Source organism: Urocitellus parryii, chromosome 5, assembly GCF_045843805.1.
Source record: "Urocitellus parryii isolate mUroPar1 chromosome 5, mUroPar1.hap1, whole genome shotgun sequence".
Taxonomy (NCBI): Eukaryota; Metazoa; Chordata; class Mammalia; order Rodentia; family Sciuridae; genus Urocitellus; species Urocitellus parryii.
Genome location: NC_135535.1, coordinates 209,574,652 through 209,600,327, shown reverse-complemented (window position 1 = coordinate 209,600,327; position 25,676 = coordinate 209,574,652). Strand labels below are relative to the sequence as shown.

The 25,676-nt window shown below is 54.2% G+C and overlaps 1 protein-coding gene across 1 annotated transcript in view; it reads left to right on the top strand.

Moving 5' to 3' along the window:
* Positions 1-25,676, top strand: part of Tcerg1l (transcription elongation regulator 1 like) — a 172,109-nt gene that overhangs the window by 122,269 nt on the left and 24,164 nt on the right. The window contains exons 7-8 of the mRNA XM_026410296.2: positions 7,049-7,203; positions 18,938-19,007. Coding sequence (XP_026266081.2) covers positions 7,049-7,203; positions 18,938-19,007 — 225 coding nt within the window. The remainder of the gene's footprint in view (positions 1-7,048; positions 7,204-18,937; positions 19,008-25,676) is intronic.

Genomic DNA, 25,676 nt, shown 5'->3' with positions numbered 1-25,676 from the left:
AGGTCCTTAGGAGTCATTGTCAGTAAGAGAGGTGGTGGCCGGGCTGCCACTAAGCACGTCATTTCTCACAGTCACTTGATGTGCCACCAGGCTTACAAAGCTTGGCAACAACACACTCTGCTCTGAGTACATACCACTGAAGGGAAACCAAATGTCACTTTGTCCCCTTTGCATAATTGAGTCTTTCATTATGTCAGGGAGGGACAGCTGAGGTGTTATTTGCTGGGGAGGGGAGTCTACTGCTGAATTAAATGTCAAAGTGCTCAGTTACGGCAGACGGAGGCAGAAACGTGCGGAAGCCCGTCACCTGGGCCAAAACTGACTCCCTGAAGGCTTTGGTTCCCTGCAGACCTTGAGGACAGGCTCCAGAGGGTTCTGCGTCCACTCTCTATAGGACTAGGTGGACAGTTGGCCAGGGCTCCACAGCATCTGCTGATCGCAGACCTGTAGTCTTTACTGCTCTAGACTTGAAAAAGAAAATGGCTAAGGATGGATAACTACTGCCTGCCAGGACTTCTGCAGGGAAGCTGAACAGGAAGACCCCAGGAGCAGGGCCTGTGAGCCCGGCTCCTCCCCGGAAGCCACAGTGGTGCGTCTGAGCAGGGGCAGGATGCACTCCCATTCTCTCCCAGGCTTCTTTCCTCCCACGTCTGCATGGAAAACTTGATGCATGTGCTTAGCCTCAGAAGGAAGAAGCGGAGGAAAGAGGGCAACAGGAAAGGCACCAAGCCATTGCTTTTGGGAGTTGAGGCCCTGAACCTCCTGGACTTCAGCCTCAGGGGCCCTGCGCATCCCAAGCCTCTGCCACCAACTGGAGCACCTTCACTCTGTGGTGTCTTTCACCTGACAACCTTCACGTCCTGAAGTGGGAGATGTGCACGTGCACGCGCACACACACACACACACACAAACACACACACACACGCACAGCAGGTCTTGCGTGTAGAGTTGCTGTCAATCAGGGAACAGCCCATTTCCATGTTGGTCTTTATCCTTGTCCAGTGTCAGACCCGGCCAGACACTTGTGCACTCTTCCTGAATCATGGTGGTGGAAGCCATGGCCAGAGAACACACTTACTCTGTCCTTCTTGAATCTTAATGTCCTTGCTCTCTCTTGGCCTGGGAAGTGGATGCGGGGGCAGGGGGAACCCTCATCCCTGCCCAGGTCAGCCCCTGCCAGAGATGAGACCCAGTGTGCACCAGGCTCTGTCCAGTATACAGAATACTCCTGGGACAGGGCACACAGCGGTACAATCCATAGCAAGGGCCTCTGGTGGGCTTTCATGTGGGAGGCGTGGAGGCCAGAGGCCATCCACTGAAGCACCAAATTTAAAACCAAGACTGATCTGGGATTGGGGAGAATTTAGACAAATAAATATGAATCCCTGAGGCCAGGCACCAGTTCCCCAGTGGGCTGAGATGAGGTTTGGGAGAGAAACAGAGATGGATGTCCACCCATAGAACTTACAGACGTGGAGTTTGCTGTTGAAGGGTGATCCTGATAAGTCTTCTCTGCAACAAAGTGACGTCTCCAATTTCATCGGATACAATTCAGATCCTCTTATATTCAGTGGCTCAGTGTGGGTATCCTGTACCAGACTTAAATAACGGACGCACTAATTACATCCTCCGGGATATGGGGACAGTTAAAGAGAAGAGGGATGTGGCGGCCAGCCAGGAGTTATGCAGCATGATTAAAGAAGGGGAGCTCTCCATGTTACTTAAAATGGGCATAAAATGATACATAAAATTAATTTTGCATGTTACAGCTGGCTCCGTCTAGTTGAAACCAACCGTAACAAGCGGAGGGGCAGATTTCTCTCGGGAACCACATTTATTTACCTGCCACCAGCTCTGTGATTCAATTCCACACACTTTCCCCAGCACAGGAGCTGGTTCTTGTAGCTGAATATTTTTTTTTAATACTGTTTAGTTGTACGTGGACACAATACCTTTTTTATTTATCTTTATGTGGTGCTGAGGATCGAACCCAGGGCCTCACACATGCCAGGCGAGCGCTCTACCACTGCACCACAACTCCAGCCCTTGTATCTGGATATTAATGTGCACAGTGTTAATTGCTGCCATTTCCCCCTCCTGGACCACACTCCCCCATTAGTCCCTAATTAGCTCCCCTCCTTATGGCATTAGAAGCTCAAGTTCGCTGGTGCAAGCAGGGGTGTTGGTGATGCTTCCTGCACCGGTGGTGGTGTTCCAGGATTCCAGGGCATTAGATGGTCCATGGGCATCTCTGCTCCGGACACCAGGAGCCAGCACCAGTGCATCCACTGAAGCACCAAATTTAAAATCAAGACTGATCTGGAATTGGGGAGAATTTGGACAAATAAATATGAATCCCTGAATGTGAAGCCCCTGTCTTGAGTTAGCTGTGGAAGGCAAAATAGCTCAGGACTCGATGAGGAAATGCCTGGAGCTCATTAGAAGGGCCTGGGGATTCACGTTCTCAGGGACACCACACCTCTGACCCCTCGGGAGGCATGCCAGGTGGAGGCCAGCAGCCCCAGCAGGGAGCCCAAGGGCCTGGCTCCCTTGGGTTGCTCTGGTCCGGTGACTGTTTGGTTCCAGTGGAAATGGGAGGATCCCAGGTGCCTCCCCCAGGGCCCAGCCTGATCTGGGCAGCCCTGCCCTTCCCTCCCTCCTCTAGAGGAGGCCAGGTGCCCAGCACCTCCCCATGCAGCCTTACCCTGGGGAAGCTTCCATGTGGCTAACCCTCCACTGTGGCTTCCCAAAGCACCAGTCCACCTCCCAGATCCTCTGCCTTGACCACAGCCTGGGGTCCAGGTGGCAGGACATCTGTGAGTGGCTGTTGGGGCCCCCAGTTGAAACCCCCCATGGTTAGCGTCCACCACAGGGTCCCGTGCATTCCTGGCCTGCTCATGGACGGTCTTCACTTACCTGCTTCTCAGCCCCTAGTCCCTTGTCCTCGTCCTATCCTCTAACCAGAGCCTGCTCAGAACCCAGGAGGCCCTCACATTCAGGAGAGCCAGCAGGTACTACAGAACACCTGGAGAGCCCATCTGCCCCGCACTGGGAAAGCCTGCGGAGCCCTTGGAGGCTGGGGCAGCTGGCACCCACCTTGCCCTCTGCCTGGAGGCTGACTCTCCAAGGCCTCCAGCTTCTTAGTAGTTGGGACAGAAATGCCCTGTCCACAGTGGCATTGATTAAATGAGCCGATGCATTCTCCAAGCACCAGGTCTTAATTAACCGCTGCGCCTCAGTGAGTACTTCTCATTACCTCCTGGGTCCCGCAAAGGCTGTGCCATGCTGGGAGGCCTCGGGTTTCTCTCCGAAAACCTGGAGGGCAGGTGTTTTAGGAAGGTGAGGTTTGTCAGTGCCTCCCAACTAGTCTACTGGGAAGCTTTCCGAGAACACCCAGTTCTTCCCTACCTGTGGGGCTGGTCCTGAGCAGGGCTTCCTGGATGCAGCGCCCATGCCTGAAAGTTAAGGGGGACGTCAGCCAGAGAGGAGGAAAGGAGGCCGGGCGGGGGCTCTGAGGACAGGGGGTCTTGGTTGGAGCCCAGCCAGGCTTCAGACTGTGACTTGCACCAGAGAGACTTGGCCACACTTTTACCCCCACCCAGACAGTCGGGGCCTGCAGGCTTCCCAAGGGCACAGCCCATGCTCATGTGATCAGAGTGGGCGTCCTGCCAGTGAGGTGGATTGGCAGGGAGGGGCCCCAACGATGGCTGTGACCAGGGTCCTGGTTCCAAGTTGGAAGATTAAGAGGAAAGGAGTCCAGAAGTTAGGACTGAGGTTGGAGACTGAGGGTGGAAGGGAGCAGCCGTCTTCTGGGAATGAGGACTTGGAGGCCTGCGGCCAGGGACCTGTGCTCTAAGGTGTTCAGACAGAGAAGCAAAGCCCACACTGGACTCCCAGCCCAGGGCTCTAGAGGAGGGAACAGTCTGTTATCTCCTTGTACGGCCATGGGGCCTTACCTTGGGGTGTGGTGCCCAGGTCACAGGTGCTGGTGGGACCTCAGGGCAGGATGACCTTCTGACATGATGGCCATGCCAGTCAGTCTGTCTGCTGTGGCTAGACCACAGGAAGCAGTCCTTCTTCTAGGGAGACATATGAGTGGACAGATGGATATAGAGAACAAGGGACACTTCTAGAATTTCCTACCCAAGCCAAGTCCTTCAAAGGTCCAGAAGGAGAGAGAACTCCAGCATCACTGTTGCAAATGGACTGTCAGCTCCCGGGGCTTCCTGTCAGAGCTGTTTTCCATCACAGCCCAAATAGGAGGGCGTTTGAAGCCAGTGTGGGGGACTGGAGTTGGAGCTGGCCTGACTCTCAGCAGGCTCCCTCCCCTGCACAATAGTCCCCAAGGGTGCAGCCCAGTGGGGGGGTCTAGTGGGGTCCCAGCAAGCTATGCACATGGCCAGCCCTCCCCAGCCCTGCGTCCAGGGGAAGGAGCATGGCTCCCGTGAGGGGTTTGTGCTCCCTGCTGGCCATGCGGTCTAGGGAGTCCATGCAGCAGATGAATCCCGCATGATGTTCAGCACTGCGTCACCACCTCGGGCTCTGCACTCAGCAAAGCCCTCAGTGCCAGCTGGTCTCCCTGTGGAGGCCTGCAGCCTCCCTCCAGGCCCCACGGGGCTCCATTTCTCCTGACCGTCTCCCAGGGCAGAGGCCTGCCTGGCCTGCGAACAGGAAAGGGACCTGACCCCTTGGGTCAGGGTCCTGGTTCAGTTCATGGATCTTGTCTTCATCTTCTAGCCCCCGGCACAGGACTGGTCAGTGGGAGGCGGGTCCTGGCCTGGAGCACCAGGCTCTTCGGCCCTAGTTCCATCTCCCCTCATGAGGTGGACATCCCCCTCACCGACAGGGAAGAGGGGGTGAGGTCCTCTCAGGGTCCCCAGGAGGTCGAGGGCACGCTGGCCAGGAAGGGGAGCTGCAGTCTTCTTTGCTGTGGCCAGTGTTTCTGGGTGCACTGCCCAGGGCCTGGGTGCTGCATGCTCGGGCTGGGCCTCTGGGGACAGAGCCACATGTTGGTCTGCGCGCCTGGGCTCCTCCAGTTCTGGAGGCCAGAAGCCACTAGCACTGGCTGATGAGAGTGTGTGCTTGGTTTCTGCTGCGGGGGTGGGTGTGGCCTTGGGCCTGTCTCCATGGCCAGGCAGTGCTTAGCTGGGAGGGCTAGGGAAGCCCACTCCAGACCCATCCCTCCCTGGCTCAGTCCAGAGGCGCCCAGAGCACCCAGGGCCTGCACTGGAGGGTCCTTGTTAGGACAGGGAAGGGAGGGCCTGGAAGATGGTGCCCGGCTGCCCAGGGCGGGCTCCTCCAGCTGCCTTTCCAGCTTCCAGTGGGCATCTGGGCTCCTGGGCTCCTGGCCTCTTATCCACCTTCAGGCGGCTCGCTGGCTTCTTCCTGTCTCTCTGCCTCTGTGTGTGGTAGGTGCCACGTCTGCTTCTGTCCTCAAGCCTCCCCTCCTGTGTCACTCTTGCAAGGACAGCTGTGGTTACATTTGGGCCCACCTGGATCATCTGGAACTCTTCCCACTCACGATCTCACCACATCTGCAGAGTCCCTTTGCTGAGTCAATGATTCATGCTTGGGTTCTGGGGAAAGTCCCTTCCTAAAGATCACGGCACCACCAGGTGATGCACAGGGGAGTCTGGGTTCCGACCTCTATGAGCCCTGCAAATGCAGCCAGTTGAGGCCAGCTAGGGTGGCCCTGGCCATGAGCTGCCCCCAACTGCTCTAGGGGTGCTGCAGAGTGAGCTCCTTACTTGTTGGTCTGCACACCTGGACCAACAAGTAAGGAGATGTGGACATCTTTGGGACCATCGTTCTGTCTACCACACCCTGGAACCCTGCTTGGTCAGGATAGGAGTCCAGTAGATTTTCTCAGGGTTATTTCTTGGAGGGCCCTGATCTGCCCGGAGGTCATCACATGTGGGCTGGGTCCCCGAGCCCTCTGTGCAGCCCACAAGCATGGCTAGCCTAGCAAGGGTGAGCATGGGAGATTTTCTCAGTGCAGGACAGAGAGACCTATGCTGGCACTGACCCAGGCCAGCTGCAGACACTGTGTGAAGCTGCAGGGTGAGGTGTGAGCGAGATGCTGGGGCCTGGGCAGTATCAGTGCTCCCCTTTGGTCAGGGGTCCTTTCTTGAGGGAACTTTAGCCGGATGGTTGCACATGTGGCTGACCCCTGCCTATCGCCCCAGCAGCTGAGAGGTGGACAGAAAATCACAGCACCAGGCCACTCAGAGGCTAAGGAAGCTGGGGCCCAGGGACACCTGGTCCAGGAGAACCTCACAGAGGCCCAGACAAGAAACAGGACTGGGCCAGTAAGGAGCTCACTCTGCAGCACCCCTAGAGCAGTTGGGGGCAGCTCATGGCCAGGGCCACCCTAGCTGGCCTCAATTGGCTGCATTTGCAGGGCTCATAGAGGTTGGAACCCAGACTCCCCTGGGCATCACCTGATGGTGCTGTGATCTTTAGGAAGGGACTTTTCTCCTCTCTCTCTTCTCTTTTTAAATTCTTCATCTTTTCTGATAACTCTCCGAGAGTGAGGGGTTTGATGATTGCAGATGATGCCTTTCAGATTATTTAGATTTCCATACCCGAAAATCCCATTTCATGGGATTCTTTGTTCTCCTGAAGGTGAGCAGGAGCCGGGCTCAGACACTGGTGGAGTGGCCCTTGAGAGAGTGAGCTGTGACTTGGGGGCTCCTCCATCGCCCTGAGGTGCCAAACCAGGGGGGTTTAGGGAAACCATCTCCAAGTTACTTCCTCCCTGCGAGAGGTGCCCCAGGGCACCCAGGTCTGAGCGGGAATGACATTAAACAGAGCCCCACCTGGGGTGGCCTTGGGAGCTGCTTGCCTGCCCTGAGCTTTGGGGTCCCTGGCTGGGAGGAGAGCAGGCCTGGGGACATTCACCTGCTAATGAGACATGTTCATGCTTCACATGAATGACCTCACCCACCTGTGGCTTCCGGTCATGAAGGGCACTAGGAGTCAGGGCACACGCTAGTGGCTTTGGTCTTCGTGTCTTTGAGAGTGACTGAGGTGAGTCTCGGCTCCACAGGTGCGTGGTCTGGACAGGCGATGACCGGGTCTTCTTCTTCAACCCTACGATGCAGCTGTCCGTCTGGGAGAAGCCCTTGGACCTGAAGAACCGTGGGGACCTCAAGAGGATCATCGAGGACCCCCCCCACAAGCGCAAGCTGGAGGCCTCAGCAAGTAACTAAGGGGTGCTGCGTCTCTGCGTGCTGGGGCCGGGTGTCAGGGGCGTGCGGTGACAGTGTGCTTTTCCTGGTTAACGGGGGAGTGGTTACGAGGGGTCACGTTCCCGGCATGGGGCGCAGTTGTTGACATTTTCAGGGCAGAAACTTGTCCCCTCTAGGTGCTCGGCTCTGGCTTCTCTGTGCACTGGGTGTGGTGAGTACGGGGAGGCCACCCACTGCACCACATTCCTGTCTAATGTTCTGTTCCAAAGGCCTGCTGAGCGTCACTGCAGACAGTGCCCTTCGTCTGCCTCGGGCTCCCTGAGTCTGGCGCTCAGTCCCTACAGTGCGGCAAGGGCAGCTCATGTCAGCAGGGGCCAGGACCCTCTTCCCTTAGAGACTGGGCTGCTGGGCGGGAGGCGGCTGATTGTGAGGAGGCCCTTGTAGATCTTGTCTCACCAGGACTCAGAGAAGAACGCTCAGCATTTTCAGAAGGCTGCTTTCCGGTTAGAGCTGATACATTTTTTATGAACTGCCGTGCTGGGGAAGCCCTGCTCACTGAGTGCGTGGCTTAAATTAGCAGCGCTCCACCAGAGAGGTGCCTGAGAGGAGCTCCCTGCCACCCCAAGGCGAGCATGCATGGCTGAAAGGCCAGGCCAGTGGACATGGGGTCTTGATCCCCTGAAAGAGGGTCTTTGATTAATTCTGGGAGTTATTTTATGGGGTTTGTGATGCTATTTTTCATTTCACATTATATGGGGCTAACACAGCATGACACCAGCCTGCACCTGTCAAATCCAGAGGCCTTTAGAAAATGGTGTTACTAAAGTTTTCTTTTACCAGTGCCAAGAGGTGTGGACATGTGCTCTTGCCAAGTAGTATTATCCTTCTAAGATTTGAGAGATGACAGGTTTATTATTTATTTCACTTAAGATGCTGAGAACATCCTCCAGACAGCTTGAGTCAAAGATGTCCTAGGTACATGTTTAACTGTAAGATACGTAAAAATGGCCCTGGGTTCAGGGACGTTAGCAATAGATTTGGTGATTCTCTTTCCTCCTTTGATCAAGTGGCATCCAGTATTAAAAGAGATGTTTTGTGTCCTGAAAGAGGCTCAAAAACCATTATAGAAATCAGTCTCTCAAGGTCTTCCTTGTGGACAGAACAGTGCATAGCTTGGGAAGATTGTGAGAACTTCCAGGCCTAGGAGAAGCCTTAAGGCCCAGTTTATCCTAAAGGTGATTTATCCCCCGGCAGAGGGTGAGTGAGCGGGCAGACTCCCTGCTCTCTTCTTCAGCTTGCATGCTTCCAGATAATTGGATGTGATTTCATTTTTTCCCCAAAGAATTAGTAGAAATAAGAAAGAAATGAACTTGTTAAAGGCCATGCATGATGGCTCTCCCTTTTCTACCATCTGGACATCAGCCGGGTCTGAGCAAAAGCAGGGTTCTCTGCCGTCTCAAGGCCTGGGGGCCTGGGAGTGAAGGACAGGATCCTGCATTGCCTGCCGGAGGTCCATGCTCCCTTTCCCTCTGTTAACAGGACCCTCATTTCATGCTTATAATAGAGAGCTGAGCCTTAAATCAGCCCAACTCAACTGGAAAGACCTCATGAGTTTAAATTTATGCCCATGGTATTCTATCTCCCACCAACTTTACCCTGGTGGACCTTCAACTATTCTCTGCAGATAGACGAGAGAATACAAAATTGTATGTAGTTGTAAAAACATTTTTTTTGTCCACAAATTAATTTTATTCTATAACTTGCAAACTGGTTATTGTTTTTCCTCCAGTACCCATATTTTCCCTCCCTTCTTCCCTCCCCCTCTTCCCCTTTCTCTATTCTACTGGTCTGCCTTTCACTTATTTTTCTATTTTTACTATTTTGGGAGGGGGTACCAGGGATTATACTCAGGAACACTTGACCACTGAGCCACATCCCCAGCCCTATTTTAGAGACAGGGTCTTGCTGAGTTGCTTAGTGCCTCACTTGTGCTAAGGCTGGCTTTGAACTTGTGATCCTCCTGCCTCAGCCTCCTGCGCTGCTGGGATGACACCTGTAATCTGTTTATTTCTACTTGGTGCCTTATAGATATCCATAAAGGTGGAGGTATGCTATGCCATACACACAGTGTGATTTTGTCATGTTCATTGGCATTACCCCCTTTCCTGTCCCTCCTCCCCCACCTTAATCTCCTTCGACTCCACTGATTTCCCTCTGACTTCTTGATATCTCACCGCCCTTTCCACGCCTTATTTTGCTCTAGTTCCAGCTTATGAGAGAGAGCATCCAACCCTGGGTTTTCTGAGTCTGGCTTCTTTCACTCAGCACGATGTTCTCTCATTCCATCAATTTACTAGCAAATGCCACAACTGCATTCTTCTCGTGGCCAAGTGAAACTCCATGGTGTATACATACAAACATTTTCTTGATCCATTCATCTGCCGGCCCCTGGGCTGGATCCACAACTTGGCTACTGTGAATCGCACTGCTAAATCATTAATGGGGCTGCCTCACTATAGTAGGCTGATTTTAATTCTTGGTGGATAAATACTGAAGAGTGGGACAGCTGGGTCATTTGATTTGATTCCTAGTTTTTAGCGGAATCTCCGTACTGCTTTTCAGAGTGGTTGGACTAATTTGCAGTCTCACCAACCTTGTACCTTTCCCCCATATTCTCACCAGCATTCATTATTAATTGTATTCTTGACCTTGCCATTCTGACTGGAGTGAGACGGAATTTCAATGTAGTTTTAATTTGAACTTCCCTGATGGCTAGAGATGTCGAACATTTTTCATATATTTTTGGCCATTTGTGTTTCTTCTTTTGAAAAGTGTCTGTTTAGTTCTTCTGCCCATTTATTAATTGGGCCATTTGTTTTTTGGTGTTAAAATTTTTGACTTCTTTACATATTGTGGATATTCATCTTCTATGGAGGAACAGGCAAAGATCTTCTCCCATTCTGCAGGCTCTCTCTCTACACTCTGTTTCCCTTGTTGTGTAGATGTTTTTTTTAGTCTGATGGCCTTCCACTTGTTGATTTTTTAAAATTTTATTTCTTGAGCTTTAGGGGTCTTGTTAAGGAAGCCAGTGCTATACCAATATGTTGAAGTGTTGACCCTGAGTTTTTCTTCTACCAGTTGCAAAGTTTCTGTTCTAACTCCTACAACTTCCATCCTCTTTAATTTGTCTTTCATGCAGGATGAAAAAAAGGATCTAGTTTTTCCTTTTACATAAGGATATCTAGTTTTCCCAGCACCATTTGTTAAAATGATCATCTTTTCTCTTGCATATCAGATGACTGTCCCAACATGGGGCTTGTCTCTACATTTCTATTCTATTCCCTTGGTTTCATATCTGCGTGTTGCTGTTTTTGCTACTATATCTCGGTAATAGAATTTAAGATATATTGTGCTGTGTCCTGCATTGTTCTTCTTGCTAAATAGGGTTCCTTTGGCTCTTCTGGATCTGTTATTCTTCCAAATTAATTGTATAACTGTTGGTTTTTTTTTTCCCTAGTACTGTGAAGAATGTCATTGGTATTCAGAATGGGGATTGCACTGAGTCTGTATATATCTCTTTTGGTATTATGAACATTTTGACAATATTAATTCTGCTGTACAAGAACATGGGAGGTCTTTCCATCTTCTAAGGTCTTCTTCAATTTATTTCTTCAGTGTTTCATAATATTCATTGTGGGGGTCTTTACCTCTTTTCTTATATTAATTCCCAAGTATTTTATTAGGTCATTGTGAATGGGACAGTTTCCATAATTTCCTTTTCAGAAGATTCATTATAGGGGTTTTATATTCATAAGTTATTGATTTATTAATGTTGATATTGCATTCTGCTACTTTCCTGCAAAGTCTTCTGGTGGAATTTTCTGCATCTTGTAGACATAGGATCATATCACCAATAGACACAGGTAATTTGACCTCTTCTTTTCCTTTTGGGACCCCTTGACCTTCCTTCTTTTGCCTGATTATTCTGAGTTTCAAGGGCCATGTTGAAGAGGAGTGGTGAGAGTGGACATCCTTGTCTTGTTCCTGAGTGTAAAGGAAATGTTTCAGGTTTTCTCTGTTCAGTATGATGTTGGCCTTGGGTCTGTTTCTACCACCTGGTTACAAAACTATTTTTAATATTACCTCCTCTTATAAATAGAGGAAGAGATGGTCTTAAAACATTATTTTTTGTTTAGATGATTCTTAAAGATATGCAAATGACCATGACCTCAACTTTCAATGTCCAGTTGCCAGGGTAGAATTGGTCCTGAAGAGCATAATTTCTATTTCCTAAAATTCATCTGGAGAGTTTTGCAGCCAAACAATTAGGGCAGAAGTTGTTTCTGGAGGATTAATTAATGATGAGGGAGCTGAGTGGATGACCTCCAGCCAGTGTGGCACCGTCCTGACGGTCATTCATCACGACTCATCGAGTGCTTTGACCCTCATTATTGCAACACGCTCTGGGGAGACTGTGATAAGCTCTTGGTGGAGAATTTTGCTTTCACATTTTTTTCATCTATGAATCATTCCAGATTTCAGGCTATTAATTCTGGTTTCTAGTCTGAAATGCCACAATTAAGCATTCCAGTTGACCCCCATTATTTTTCAAGAGACAAATGGAATAAGTGGATTTTATAGATGTCCACTAAATGGACTGCTGTTGGGTTTGCACAGTGTGTGGATGGGCAGCACATGGTATTAGGAAGTCTATGGGTGGGATCCAGAACTGCCCAGAGCACTAAGCTGCTCATCACCCAGCAGATTAGGGAAGAAGCCGCTTGTTCATTCTGTTAGCATTGCTGAGGGATTCAAGTGAGGGCCTGAATTATTTTCTAATTACCTTGCAATGCATCCAGATTTTTTATGGCTCTGTAGCTTTGCTGTTAGTTGAGAATAAATGCCTGTTGAACTAAAGTGAAATGAGAAGCACCAGGCTTCACCCCAAGCCCATCCATTACATGCCCTGCCATTCTTGGGGAGATTACCAGCTCTTCACTGTGGTGGTCCTGGCCTTGGTCTTCCCACCAGCTGTACTCCTCAAACCTCTCCGAGGTCCTCCGCCTTCCCAGGCAGCTGGGGAGCCTCTCTCCCTGCAGTCTGGCTGGGGTGCCGCGGCTTCAGCGTCTTGCAGCCCTGCCTGCCCTGTCCACCGAGTGCATTCCGACTCTGTGCTGGGAGCCCCTACAGCCAGTGGGAAACAGCAGAGGCGACTGGATATTGGGAGCTGGGCTCTTCCTCTGGGGCACAGGAAGAAGCAGGGAGAAATGGGCAGTGGAAGCCCCATCCCTGCATTTTCAGTGCCTCTGATGGCTTGGCCAAGTAGGGTAGAGGCTTGGGAGGAGAACGGAAGAGGTGAGTGTCCTCTGGCCAGGAGAGTGGAGGGACACGGACAGCAAGGAGCTCCCATGTTGGCTGCAGGTGAGTGCCATGGTATTGGATACAAATTGCTGCCATAACAAATCGTCTCCAAAAAGGAGGTTTCCAACCAGACACATGGCCAGCTTCCAGGTAGAGAGGGTGGAGTCCAGTGGGAGTCCCCAGGCCTGGGCAGGCCGTGCTCCTAGGCTCTGAGGAGGATCCCCACCCCACTCTTCCTGCTTCCAGAGGCACCTGGTTCCCCTGCCGCATGGTGCCCTTCTCCAGCTCCAGCTTAGCACCCTGGCATCTCAAGTCTGACTTGCATCCTCTCCTATTCTCCCACGGGTCCACCTGGGTGGTGGGGAGGGTCTCCCATCCTAAGGCGAGCTGGAGCAAACTGGACTCCCCCTACCAAACACTGGACAGATCAGGTTCCAGGTCGGGACGCCCATGTTCTGAGAGGCACTATTGTGTGCCCCATGGTCTTTATGCCGATTGTGAAGAAGACAGAATCGAGGAACAGGGATTAATCAAGTTGCCAAGGTCAGGCTTCTATCCCTGTGATCTGGGCTTTTCACCCCAAATCAGTCTGAGAAGGAGGCCTGGCCAGGCCTGCTGTGGGCTGCCCCATGCTCCCTCCCCTCCTCCCCTGCCTGAGGTACAGTCAGGAGGCTCCTGAGCTTCGATTGTTCTGCAAACATTTCAGTTGTTGATATTCAGGACGAATGTGATTCATGATGACGTTTATTCCACCAAGCAGGGTATAAAACTGGCCTGTGGGTAAACACAGCTGCGGTTAGTGAATGGTCACTTGTCCAAGTATTAATTGGTCCAGACAGCATGTACTGGGTCTGCACATCACAATGGGACCAGGTGGCCCTGGCGCCGAGCAGGACCCAGAGCCACCGAGATACACATGTTGGAGCTTTCATAAGCCGAGGTGCTTCCTTGAGTCCAGGGACTCAGGTGGGTGTGGGAGGTGCTCCCCCCACACAATGATCACCCCACTCCGAGGGAGACGTCCTTTGAGAGGGAGCTGCAGTCAGTACGGTCACCTCCTGCCACCCAGGGTCAGGCCTGCTCTTGGCACAGCGAGTGCCTTATTTACCAAGTTGCATTTCAGTGGCCGCATTAGTCAGCCTCTCTATGTGACATGCCAGATGAATGGCAAGGGGCAGGTGATCCCTTGGGAGGCTCCCCGTTGACAAAGGCAGGAAGCAGAGGGTGGTGCTCTTGTTTAACATGTGGGATCCTCCAGGCAGCTCCTGTTAGGGAAGGGACGAGCCTGGGGTGCTGGGTGCTGCTGCGCCTTAGCTTGCACTCCTGTCACCAGCCTCTCAGCTGTTTGGCCTCCACAAGGGAGGCTGATGGACAGGGCAAGGGCTGAGCCAGGCTCTAGCACTGCACTTGCTTACCTCCTGGAGGCCTCGTCACCCTCTGTGCCTTGGGCCCCTGACTGTCACACAGGAGGGCTGGAGCAGCACTTTCCAGAGGAAGGAAGTGGGGAGGGGGGACACAGTTCCCTCCTAAGTACAGAGTACAGAGTCCTAGGGACTCTGGTGGCCTGCCCCAGGCCTAGCACAGGCCTCCAGCTAGGAGCATTTGTGGGCAGGAAGCCACGTGCCCTGGGGGCTGGGAAGAGGTCAGGGTGGTGGGTGGCCGAGCCTAGTGGGCACTCAAACTATGGCCCAGAGTCCTCCCTGGAGCAAGGCACCCTCACAAGGCCCCAGAAGATGGGGTGCAAGACAGAAGTCTGTTGCAGCCCCCGAGGCAAGAGGGAAAAGGCCCATGGGCTGAGAGGAGGGTGCCCAGGAGTTCTCTGAGACACCAGGGCACGGGAAGGTCTGGGATGCCTGTGGCACTGGACAGAGAGCACATGGCTGCCTCCCCGTCCCAGGGCTGTCTGTGCACTTTGCCCACCACGGTTCCCAGCCAAACGCAGCACCTCCTCCCTGAGCTTCAGCTAGGACCCCAGTCTATCCAGACAGAAGGCCCCTGGAGCCACCGTGCCGGCAGCTGCAGCCATCAGCCCAGTCAGCAGGCTCCTCTCTGCCTAGATTGAACTCTTGGCATTGCTCTTGACTGCACCCCAGGAGTACAGAAAAGCCAGTTCAGTGTCTGTCGGTGTCTGGCTGGACCTGCAGGTGCAGCCCCTCTGCCGTTGGGTGGGTCTGACCTGCTCCTGCACCCAGGGCCTTGGTCCTGCTGCAGCCCCCACCCGCCCACCTGTCCTGGCAGACAACCCCTCCCAGCTCTTGCCATGAAGAACCTTGAGCAGGGCCTGCCTGCTTCGTGGGGAGACTGCTCATGGACGTGAGGTCAGACCCGCCACCTGATGGCAGGCCACTGGCCAGGCTTTCCCTGCGGGTGCTCTGTCAGTGCCAGGGAGAGCCGCTTCATCTGGCCTTCTGTGTGCTGGAAGCAGTCACCCCTCTGCACCCCTGGAGGAGCCCAGGTGCCCCTCACAGGGATAAGACTGCACCATGCATCACCCTTTTTTTCTCATTTATAAATGCAAAACTTAAACAGAACAAGATGGCCTGCAAGCGGCTGACCAGTCCACTGAGGGGCTCATGGATTTCAGACCATGTGCAGAGAGCCGTCTGCGGCAGGGCCCAGCTCTGAGGGAGCAGAGCCAGTGGCCTGGCCTGCGCCTGGCGAGCACTGGGTCTCTGCCACAGGCAGGTTCGCAGGTGGGACTCTGGTCCAGCTAGCCTCCGACTGAGCCAGCGCCCTGTGGGCTCGTGGGGCTGTGCGCAGGCTCAGGTGGTACCCGGTGCCACCGCAGCCATGCCACACCAGGGTCAATGGCTTTCCAAGTCCAGATGGAAGCTCAGTGCCACTTCATCCACAGGCTCCCCAGTTTCTCTGTTTACAGACTCTGGGGTCCCAGGGGCCATGGCACTCTGGCAGGCCCTCTCAGCAGTGCTCAGCCACCCCATGGGACTGCCCCAGGTCGGGAGGGGATGGGAGAAGGCCTGATGTCTTGTCCCTCTGAGCGACCTGATGCTGCTCTGGTTGAAGTCACTTGGCCACAGTCTCTCCCTGCTGGTCTCTGCAGTCAGCCCCAGAGCTCCCAGCAGTTCACATCCTGCAGCCAGCTCGCTCCAGGGTGTGCCTCTGCGGGGAACAGCTGCTTCCTGAAGCCAAGGCAGGGCCACTGAAGTGGGGTGTGAGCATGCCTGGCAGGCCCGCGTGGGTGCTGGGCAGCGCTGCCACCTCCTGGAACACCCACCCTGAGGGGAGGGACTGGAGGTTTCTGTCCAATGCCTGGGTGAGAGTGCTGCGCTCCAGGCAGGTGGTGCCAGGACAGACTCCCTTGTCCTCACCACGTGGCAGTCACCTGGTCCCCTGGGTTAGGGTCAGGGTCAGAGGCCTCACCCACAAGTCCTGAGACTTAAGTCAGCTTTAGCAGGGATTCCCACCCCCCCTAAGGCCAGACATGATGGGTGTCCACACTTCCCCTCCCAGCAGGGACGACCCGGGCTCACAGGCTGGAGGCTTCTCCATCAACCTCACTCCATGAACTCGGAGACTTAGAAGCACACGCACTTACACTCACGTTCTGTAAGTGCATCTGTTGTGTGATGGGGCCTGACTGGAGTTGCCGCATCAAAAGGTACCTGCATCTTACACGTCTGTGACAAGTAGCAGCACATCTTCCTTCGAAGGGACGATCTGTTCCCACTCCCAGGACTCGTTCTGGGTCAGTGCCGTCAGTCATCAAAACTTAATTCCCAAAGGCATTCTTTGTTTCAATTGGGCCTTTCTTTAATTTTGAGCAAAATGGAATCGTTTTTCCAGGTTTGCGGCCCCTGTCTGTTCTGTCTTCCTGGGGAGCACTTCAGCTCTCCTCTTCCTTATGGAGTCAGGTGGGCTTCGGCTGGAATAGCCTTCTAACATTTGCCCTTGTCTTTTGATTTTCTTTTGCCATAAGATGAGTCATTCCTGTGTTTTTCTTATTATGGTAAAATATTCCCACCATGAATCTCGCCGTTTGGCCAGTTTTAAGTGTCTTCTTCAGTGGCATCACGTACGTCCATGATGTGGTCTGTCATCACATGGTGACAGTCCAGAGTCTCCCGAGGACTGGGCGTGAGCTCCCTGTGCCCACTCCTCTGGGCCCTGGAAGCCCTGTGTCTGGGACCCACCGGTATGTTCTTGGTGTGTCTTCCTCGCTGTGCTGACGGGGTCTTTTGAGAAGTGACTTTTTCATTTTGGTCAGGTCCAGTGCATGGGTGTCTTGTTGGCTGTTCTGGTGTCACGTTTAGGAAATCGTCTGCCCAGGGTGGGGCAGCTTTCCCCTTCTCTTGTAGGAGGTGTGAAGTCTCAGCCCCTTGCTCCGTTTCTGAACTGTCCCAAGTTGGCTTCTGAGCGCGGGCTTCCTCTGGGGGGTCTCTGTTAAACCCTCCTCAGGCCCTGGCTGATTTGGCTGGTCGCGGGCTCTCGTCCGCATCTGTACTGTTCAGAGGACCTTGTTCTCGTGGCCTGGTCACAGCTCTTCCTGTCCCTCCCTGTGGTCAGCAGGACAGCCACCTCCTCCGCTCTCTTCACTGTGGTGACTCTGGGCAGCCCTCCAGCTCGGTGGCAGGTGCAGAGGCCACCTGAGAGCTCCTCTCACCTGACGCCCATTGGTCTTCTGCTTTTAAATTTGGACAAGCTGCAGATATTTTCCTTTATGGTTTCTGAATTGTGCGTCCAGAGGCAAAGCAGCCCCCACTCGCGCTGAGATCATTCCGTCTAAACCCGACCACAGTCTGCACAGTCCTCTTGATAACAGCCGTGTGAGTGTGCGGCTCCGTTCTTCCCATTTTAAGGATTTCTGTGTTTCCCATCTGCCTTCCCTGGAGCACAATCCGGCTTAGGATTATTAAGTCATGTGGGCTCTTGTAAACCAAGGTGTCAGTGGGCTCTGTGTCCCTCCCACGGTTGACCTTTTCATTCCCCTTCATCTCCCACCTCATCTGCCTGGAAGATGAATGGATAAGCCCCCTCCCCCCAAAAATCTGATCATTCTTCAGAATCGAGCCAGGATTTCCTACCTCTGGCCATCCAGGCAGGAGGCAGGCCTGGGGAAAGGTCTACACAGCATGTAGTGTGGACATGGCCGGGGGAGAGTCAGACCACACTGCTCCAGGTGAGAGGGACAGAGGGCCACCACCAAGAGCCTGGGAAGGCCTGTGGGCTCTGCTGGGGCCCGAGCGCCGTCCTCACCTGCTGCCCTGTAAGAAGCCTGGGTCCTGAGCCAGCTGCGTTTGGAAGGACCACCCTCCCTGTGCCGGGCCCCTGTCCTAGTGGAGACTCCACCCCAGGAAATGGACAACTGCTGGCCTGGCTGGAGGAGGAGGGGTGGCTGGCCCACAGCCAGTTTTTGCTTGGGAAGCAGTTGGGGTCCCCTGGGAGGGTGACCATGTGGCTGTGTGCATGGCAGGAAGGAGGGGGTGTGGGCAGGCTGTTGGTGAAAGGAGGCCACTTGAAGGGTAAGCAGCCAGGGCTCAGGTAGGCCATGAGCCCCCAGAGCCCGACCCCCTCTCACCCACAGCCCCGTACACCCCACAGCAGAGCACAGCTCTCATGAGCCGAGCCTAGAGTGGGTCACTGTTGAGAGCCACGGCCGAGTTGGGATGGCGCCTAGCATGTTGCTGTACTTCTGAGTTCTCGCGGAGTTCCCGTTGAGTTCTGGTCGAGCTCTTGCGGGGATTCCTGGGGAGTTGGTGTGGGTTGGTGAAGTGCCGGTGGAGGGAGTCCCGGTGGTGTGTGGTGTGTCCCGGAGAAGGCCGCGTGGGTGGCGTTCGTGGGAGTTGGGAAATAAAGTTTGTTTCTGCTTGAGTGGCCGTGATTTGTGCCCAGCCAGACGGCGGCAGGTCACCAGTAGGATTTGGTGGGAAGTGAATGGTCGGGTTGTCAGAGAAGATGCGCGGGTCAGGCAGCACCCCTCCCAAGGGTGCACTCCTGTGAGCTTCCCCGAAGGAGGTCGGAGCTCTGGGGCACCACGAGGCAGCTGCTGAGTGTCCTTCATTAGCCAGTGGACAGGAGGTGGCTGGGCTGGCGGTTCCCTTACCACCTGGACAGGAGACAGAGGAGTGGGAGGGAGGCTCCTCCTGGGGCCGGGCCAGGGTCAGGTGTTGCCCACCCTGGACATTCCACCCCCTGGAAAGTGCAGCAGCCTCTAAATGGACACCAGCTGAAAAGGACCTCTCTTCGGCCGGCAGAGTGAGGCTCCTCTTCTGCTGAGACATGGCAATGTGCCCCTGGGAGGAGAAGGCTAGCTGCTGGGTCGGACTCAGCCTCTAACGGAGTCTGTTTCCTTGGTTTCCAGAGGAGCTGCAGGTGTGCCGAGCACTGAGTCTGACCACCCCAGCCTCATTGATTTGATTTTCTTTCAGCTGATAGCAGCGATGGATCCAGTTCGGAAGATGGCAGGGAATACCAAAGTGTGAAAACCAAGAGGAATCGGTAGGTGGCAGTGTCCTTTCCTAGTGGGGCTTCCCTAATGGGGACTTGGGTGGTGTGCGGAGAGATCTCTTTGACTGCAAATGAAGGATGGCAAGAGAGTTTGGGGTCTGTCCTGGAACCTGCTCTGGGCACCTCACAGAGGCTCTGGCTTCTGAGACACGGTGGACAGTCTTGGTCCATCCCTGTCCTCCCAGGGCCACTTCCAACCCCGCCTGTGCTTCTGGAGTGGAGGGAGTGGTCAGGGTGGGCCAGGCACTGAGGAGCAGGCGAGGCTCTGGTGGGCATCGTGGAATGACACTCCAGCCCCGTGCCTCACCGGCTGAGTGACTCTGGGCAGTTAATCCAGCCTGGTCCCAGGGGCCTCATCTGTAATGGGACTGCAGGGTTGAGAAATGCCGGTGGCACTCGGTGACGAGATCCCTCCCAGCTGGCCCGTTGCCCATAGCTGTGGGACCGGTCTTTCCTCCCAGCAGGGCGTGGCTCTTCCTGGTCCCTCCTACAGGGCAGCTGGCCAGCCTTTACTTCATACACTGAGCTCCACATCAAAGGCGAAGTTGGGGAAGTTGGGGAGCACGTGTCTAAGCACCCCCGTGTGGCCCACAGAGGGGGGCGGCCGTGGCCCGCAGCCCATCCTGGCGACTCCAGAAGGTGCCTGGTGCGCCCTCCTAGGCTGCTTCCTGAGCTTGGTCATCGGTGGCCGTGGAGCCTGGTCTCCTGCAGTGGACGCGTCCACACGAGCACTGTTCCTCTACCCGCCCCTTCATGAGAACCACCGCCCAGGCCTGCAGCGCGGATCCTGAGGCGGTGGCCGAGCGTGGCCCTGTGGCGCTTCCTTCTCTTGGCCTTTGCTGTGACCAACACTCGTCCTAGCCAAGGAAGCAGGGGTGCTCTCCGTGCCTTTCCCACCTCCTCGGCCCTTCCTCCTGGGGTGTTCCAGTAGAGGATGAAGGACACTGATGTGACCAAGTGCCGCTGTTCTGACAAGTGGGGGTTCAGGGTACTCGAGGGTACCCCAGGTTAGACAGGAACAAGACCTGCATTCTGTGATAAGCAGACACCACAGAACTTTCTAGAACAAAGAAGGGCAAGATAAGCACAGTCCTCCCCAACTCCAGGAGGGGTCTGGCAGGAGGTGGGAACCTCCTCTTCTCCCTGGACTCCTGCTGCCTCACCTTCAGCACCTGGAGCCAGCAACTGCGGTTGGGAGGATACCAGGGCAGCCATGCAGCAGAGACCAGTTCCACACGGCCCCAGGGTGGGCCTTCTGCCCACCTCAGGGCCTATTTTCCTGCTGCCCCAAATCTCCTTAGAAGGCTGCTTCTAGGGGTCAAAGTTGGGTGGCCACCGGTAGTGGACACATGGGGTCTCTGATGATGGCAAAGGTCCAGGAAGCGGGGGGGGGGATTGCCTCTTGGCCCCAGGGCCACACTGTGGACATTAGCCAAGCCAGCCCTGCTGTCTGTGCACACGCACGCTGAGTCTGAAAGGCGTTGGTTGTGTTTCGTGTTGGGCAATCTGACCTGTCCATCAAGGAACATGGCTGTGGAGTCTGCTGGAATCAGTCTGTTTGGCCCTTTAGGTATAAATAATAGAATTTTCCTCATCAAAAAGCACTTAAAATCCTCCTTCAAGGTGGGACTATTCAGCAGCTATTTTATGATATTTGAGGGGAAAAAAGGAGTAAAACTGAGGAGAGGGCTCTGGAAGTAATGTCTGCCCCTGGTTTCCTAGGAACCCTGGCACAACCTAGGCATGTTCAGGGCATTCATATGCAAATGAGCAGAGTGGATTGGGCCAGTAATTGAGGCCCAAATGGTACTTTTCCTAAACTTCCCTTGGAGAGGAGAGTGTCACAATGACAAGCTGTCGACTCCCTGGCCAGGGCCATTAGGGAAAGCGCCTGCTCACTGCTGGGCAGATGTGCTCATGGCAGGGCCACCCCCCTCCCTGCCACCAGAAAGGTGGCTGATTGTTGCTGGTCCCCTTTCTGCGGGTGCCGGGAGGTCCTGGAGGTTCTGATGTGCACATCTTCATATCTTGTATCTGCTTCTCGAGTTTATTTTAAGGAGTTGGGGTTTTTTTTAAATAGTCGGATTGTCTTAGGGATTCAGCTAAAATATGTCATGTGTTTAAAAAACCAGAATGAAAGCATGCACAGACACCCTGGAGAATTCCCAGGATGTGCGTGTCTCCTAGCCCCCTCCTGGAGGCAGGGTGGCCTCAGGAGCTGGATTTCTGCTCTGCTGACGGCTTTTCGCAGCACTGGAGAGCTGAATGGCTCTGTTGTGTCCTCAGTTATCATTGGCCCAATGACTTTGAAGTGCTCTTCCATTTTCATGGCATTTGGTGTGGATTTCTTGCACTACAGGAGGCCCAAGGAAACCTCTGGGCTTGGCCTACTGTTTACTATGGTGGTGTGAGGGGTTTGGGAAGGTCAATCGACGGCTTTGGACGTGCGTGGCCAGGGGACTTACTATGGCACGGGTGTCACACTGGTGCTCTCCTGAGGCTGTACTCAGTTCTGGCTGAAGATTTGAGGCCCTGGGATGGCTTCATGTGCCCCTTGTGCCCATGTCCCTAAACTCTCCACTTCCCTCTCCATGGCCCTACTCTCAGGAAAACTAGTGGCCACAGGACACCTGCAGCTCCTCCTCTGGAAGGAGCTGGGACCTAGGCCACCCTCAAGAGGCAATTCCCACCAGGATCCCCCCCCCCATGCCCAGGCATGACCTTGAGATGTCCTCTAAGGAGCTGTGTGACTGTGATGGAGCTCCCTGTGTTCTGCCCTTCACCTGCATGTGACCTGGGGCAGGTGGGTCCTTTCAGAGCAGAAGAAGCACGTCGCATCTAAAGGGCAAATGTAAGAACTTGACGGCAGCTTTCAGTCCTTGCTAGGCAAGGCCAAGTCTGGAGACTTGCCACCACCCTGGACGGTCTTGGAGCCACGCCCACACCTACCCAGTTCACTGTGGGAGGAGACGCTCCTGTACAGCCAGACCCCTGCTGTGGAGGCAGAGGTGAACAGAGGTCAGCCAGTGTGTCCAGCAGGCAGGAGGCCAGCACACCAGGCCTCTGTTCTCATAGTGAGAAGGAGCCCCTCTCCTCCTGTGTCCTTGATATCTGGAATCCCAGGAAAATTAACTATTGAGAAAGTGGGAACGTTTGATAATCCTATAAAGTAAGTGCACTCTAAATGAAGATCGTTATAAACTTATGTCTTTAACTTGTGGCTGGATAAAGGCAGAGTTACTTGTATCCCCATCTTTGCACAGGGGTCTGGTTGAATTCTCTGGGGACCCCCGCACTAAGATCGGGATACATGATAGGAGGGTGCCCAGGTCTTCCTGGTCCTTAACGTGCATGGAGAAAATCATGAAGCTCCACTTGCCTCTTAGGTCATCCTGGGTAGTTAAGTCAGTTCTGTAAAGAAACCTGTGGTTGTCTATGCGGTATGGAGCCTGGCCATATGCCATCAGGGCATGTTGTATGGGGCCTTCCTTTGATCTGTGGGAAGACTGAGTGGAAGCAGCCATTTGTCAGGAGGTTCGATGTGTCTCTTTAGGCTGAAATGTGGAAGATATTCCCGGGTGCTTATTCTCTTTGCAAAAAAGGACCCTGAACCTTAGCATTTCTGAGAGGGGAGACCCGAAGTCAGCAAGCGGGACTTAAGCTGGGGACGAGGACTCGGCACACATCTAGCAGACGCTGCAGAAAAGGGCCCAACGTGACTACAAGGGAATGGGTGGCCAACGAAGGAGCAGTGGTCGCTTTGCCTATCTTTGAGTGTTTATTAAGGGAGAGTTCACTGGGAACCTGGAGCCGTGTGCTTCCCTCTCCCGCCCACCTCTCAGCCTCAACCACTGGAAAGGCAGGTGCTGTCCACCTGTCCCCCAATCGCAGAAATCATGTGAGTACTACTTGTAAATATTTTAGGATAATGACTGAAATATAAGGATTGAAAAACATAAGTGTGGTAAAAACCAGTGATTCTCAACATTCTCAGATGTGCCCCTTGCTCCCATTTCCTGGATGGCTCCGTTTCTCTGGATTCTGTATCTCAAGCCGGTTTCCACATGAGGTCCGTGGCTGCCCTCTGCAGATTTTCCTCCCAGAGGAGCCCCTCCCCTCCATCCACGCGTTTCTTCATTTGTTCTATAACAAGTGGTTTCTTCTCCTGTGGAGTTTTTCCAGTTTGGAGCTTGTCCCTGTCTCTGGTTTGCTCACCGTGTTCTTGGGTCCCTGTTTGTTTTTCCTCCCTGGTAAACAAGGCTTGGCTCTTGTTTTGGCGGGGACGCTTGGCAGTGGTGCGGCGTTCCCTCCATCCTGCCTGTCGCCTCTTGGCCATCTGTCTTTTTGTGTTGTGAGCAGGTGACTTGTCTGATCCATTATTTCCTTAGGGGCTGCTAACTGGAACCTCTCCGATCTCCATTTCATTGACGCAGAGGAGCATGAACACTTCCACAGAGACTTCTCCCCGCAGACTGTCTGCTTCCCCTGGTGGTGGCTTGAGCAGAACACGGGACACATGTTCAACTCTCCCTGTGCCATCGACTTAAGAGCAGGGTACTGGCTCCCGAGCCTCCTGGGGCGGTGACCGTCCACAGACTCCACAGGGTGCTGCGTGGCCACGGTAGTCCCCAGCTCTCCCTCACCACCCCCGCGGTCAGCTGTCATCTGCTGTTTTAAAAGACAGTAACGGACCACGTGCCACTCTTGGTGGTGGATGGCCAAGGCACAGGAGCGATGTCTTCCTTGTCATAGTGTAGCGGGTGTCTCCTGATAGGAGGACAGTTGTGAGGGTGTTGTCCACTGCTCTGCTCCCGGGTGGCCGCTCCTCTCCTGTGGGATTCCAGGCCGCCTGGCTCTTCCCTCCTGTGGCTCCACTCTCTGTGCCCCTGGTCACATGTCCCTTCCTGCGTCCTTGTAGCCCTGTTCCTCCTCTCCAGGGGCACCGTGACATTCACTCCCTCTTGCTCCTCTTGCTTCACTTTCATTTCTTATTCGTCCCTTTTGTTCTAATTATTTCCTGGATTTTCTCACACCTTTATTTTCCTCTCTAATACTTGTTTGTATCTAATATCTTTTTCTCTCTCAGTTTTTCTGTTCTGTATATGCTCTTATTTTATGTCATTTGTCATTTGTTTTAAGATTTAGCTCATTCTCAAACAGTTAAATTTCCACCAGACTTCATCACGTCTTTTTGCCTTGAGGCCACTGCCGTGGACACAGCCCTGTGTCCCCTGGTCTCCTTAAGCTCAGCAGGGTTGTGGGTGGTGTTGGACCGCGGTCCTGCTGACCCGTGCTGAAGTGAGATGCTGATGAGGCAGGGGCCTGGCAGGGTGCTCCTGGATTCTTGGCTCTGCACAGCCCCTGGGCCTGGGGCGAGGTGCTGTCTGGATCTAGGTCCTCTCTGCTGCACAGGCTCACCTGGCCTGGTCATTTCTGTGTAATTCAGGTTGTGCTCACCCCAGTTTCTCTGTAGTGCCAGTTATCACCTGAAGGGAGCGCTCATGGGCCCAGATCCCATGCTTCATCCTCCCTGGCCCCCCTGGCTGCCCTGCAGTTTGGATCCCGGAAGGCACCCCGATGAGCTGTTCCGTGGCGGAGGCCCAAGGGCTACCTGTAACCTGGGGACTCCACCTACCCACGCTGCAGGCTCCCTGTGCTTGGGGCCACGGGAGGTGCCCCTGCCCTCTCCAGCTCCTTGGTGGTTGCCAGCGCCGGCTGGTCCCTGGTGGCCTGTGGTCTGGCTGCACCTGCTCACAGTCCGAGTTCTTGGGGACGCCTCCCTCAGTCCTCAGTTTGTGCAGATGTCCTCCAGGGGCCTTTTGTCCTGTCCATCTTACAGCGCCATCTGTTTTTGTGTGTGGGTCTGGGGAGATGGGACCCTTCCCTCGGCCTTGGCTTCACTTACTGTCACAAGTTTTGTTGTTGAGTTTTAGAATTCCCAGAGGCCTGTGTCCTGAGATGTACGTGACTGCGCTAATCTCTTTTCTCCAGGAGTCCCTGAAAACAGCAGCTCAGGCAGGAAAGTGTGCTTGCTGCTGCTGCTGCTGCTGCAGTCGCTGGCTTTGTTTTAAGTGATCAATCAGCTGCTGTCAGCCCTGCCCCAGACGCTCAAGCCAGAGGCAGCTCCCACTCCCCCTGGCCAAGACTCACCCTGGGCTGAGGGCTGTGGTGTTCTGAGCATGCTCTGGAACCCTTGCAGAAGAAGAAGGCTGGCGGCCAGCCCACATCCCTGTGCTGTGGGTAGGTGGCAGATGACAGGAGATAGCTCCCTGGATCCACCACTGTGTGTTCCCAGGTGAGGAGCTGCAGGGGTCACAGGTGCAAAAATACGTCCCTATGCAGCGCTGGAAGACCTCCCAACTCCTGGGCAAACCCTCCAGATTGGCCAAGCCAAGCCCTGAAGCAAGGTAGACCAGCTCCTGGAAGAGACACGCTGTGAAGCAGGTGCTGGAGCCAGGCCACTGCCCCAAGAGCACCAGAGCTGACCTCTCCTCGTGGCTCAGGGAGCACGGGGCGGGCTCCCTGCTCGCTGGATTCTACCCAGTCTGAAAGGGGCCACCTGCCACCAGTAGCAGAGCACCGAGCGTCACGCCAGGGCACCCTGAGAGCAGGTGAAGTGACAAGAGCCTCCAGAGCCTTTGCTAGCTGGGCCGCAGAGCC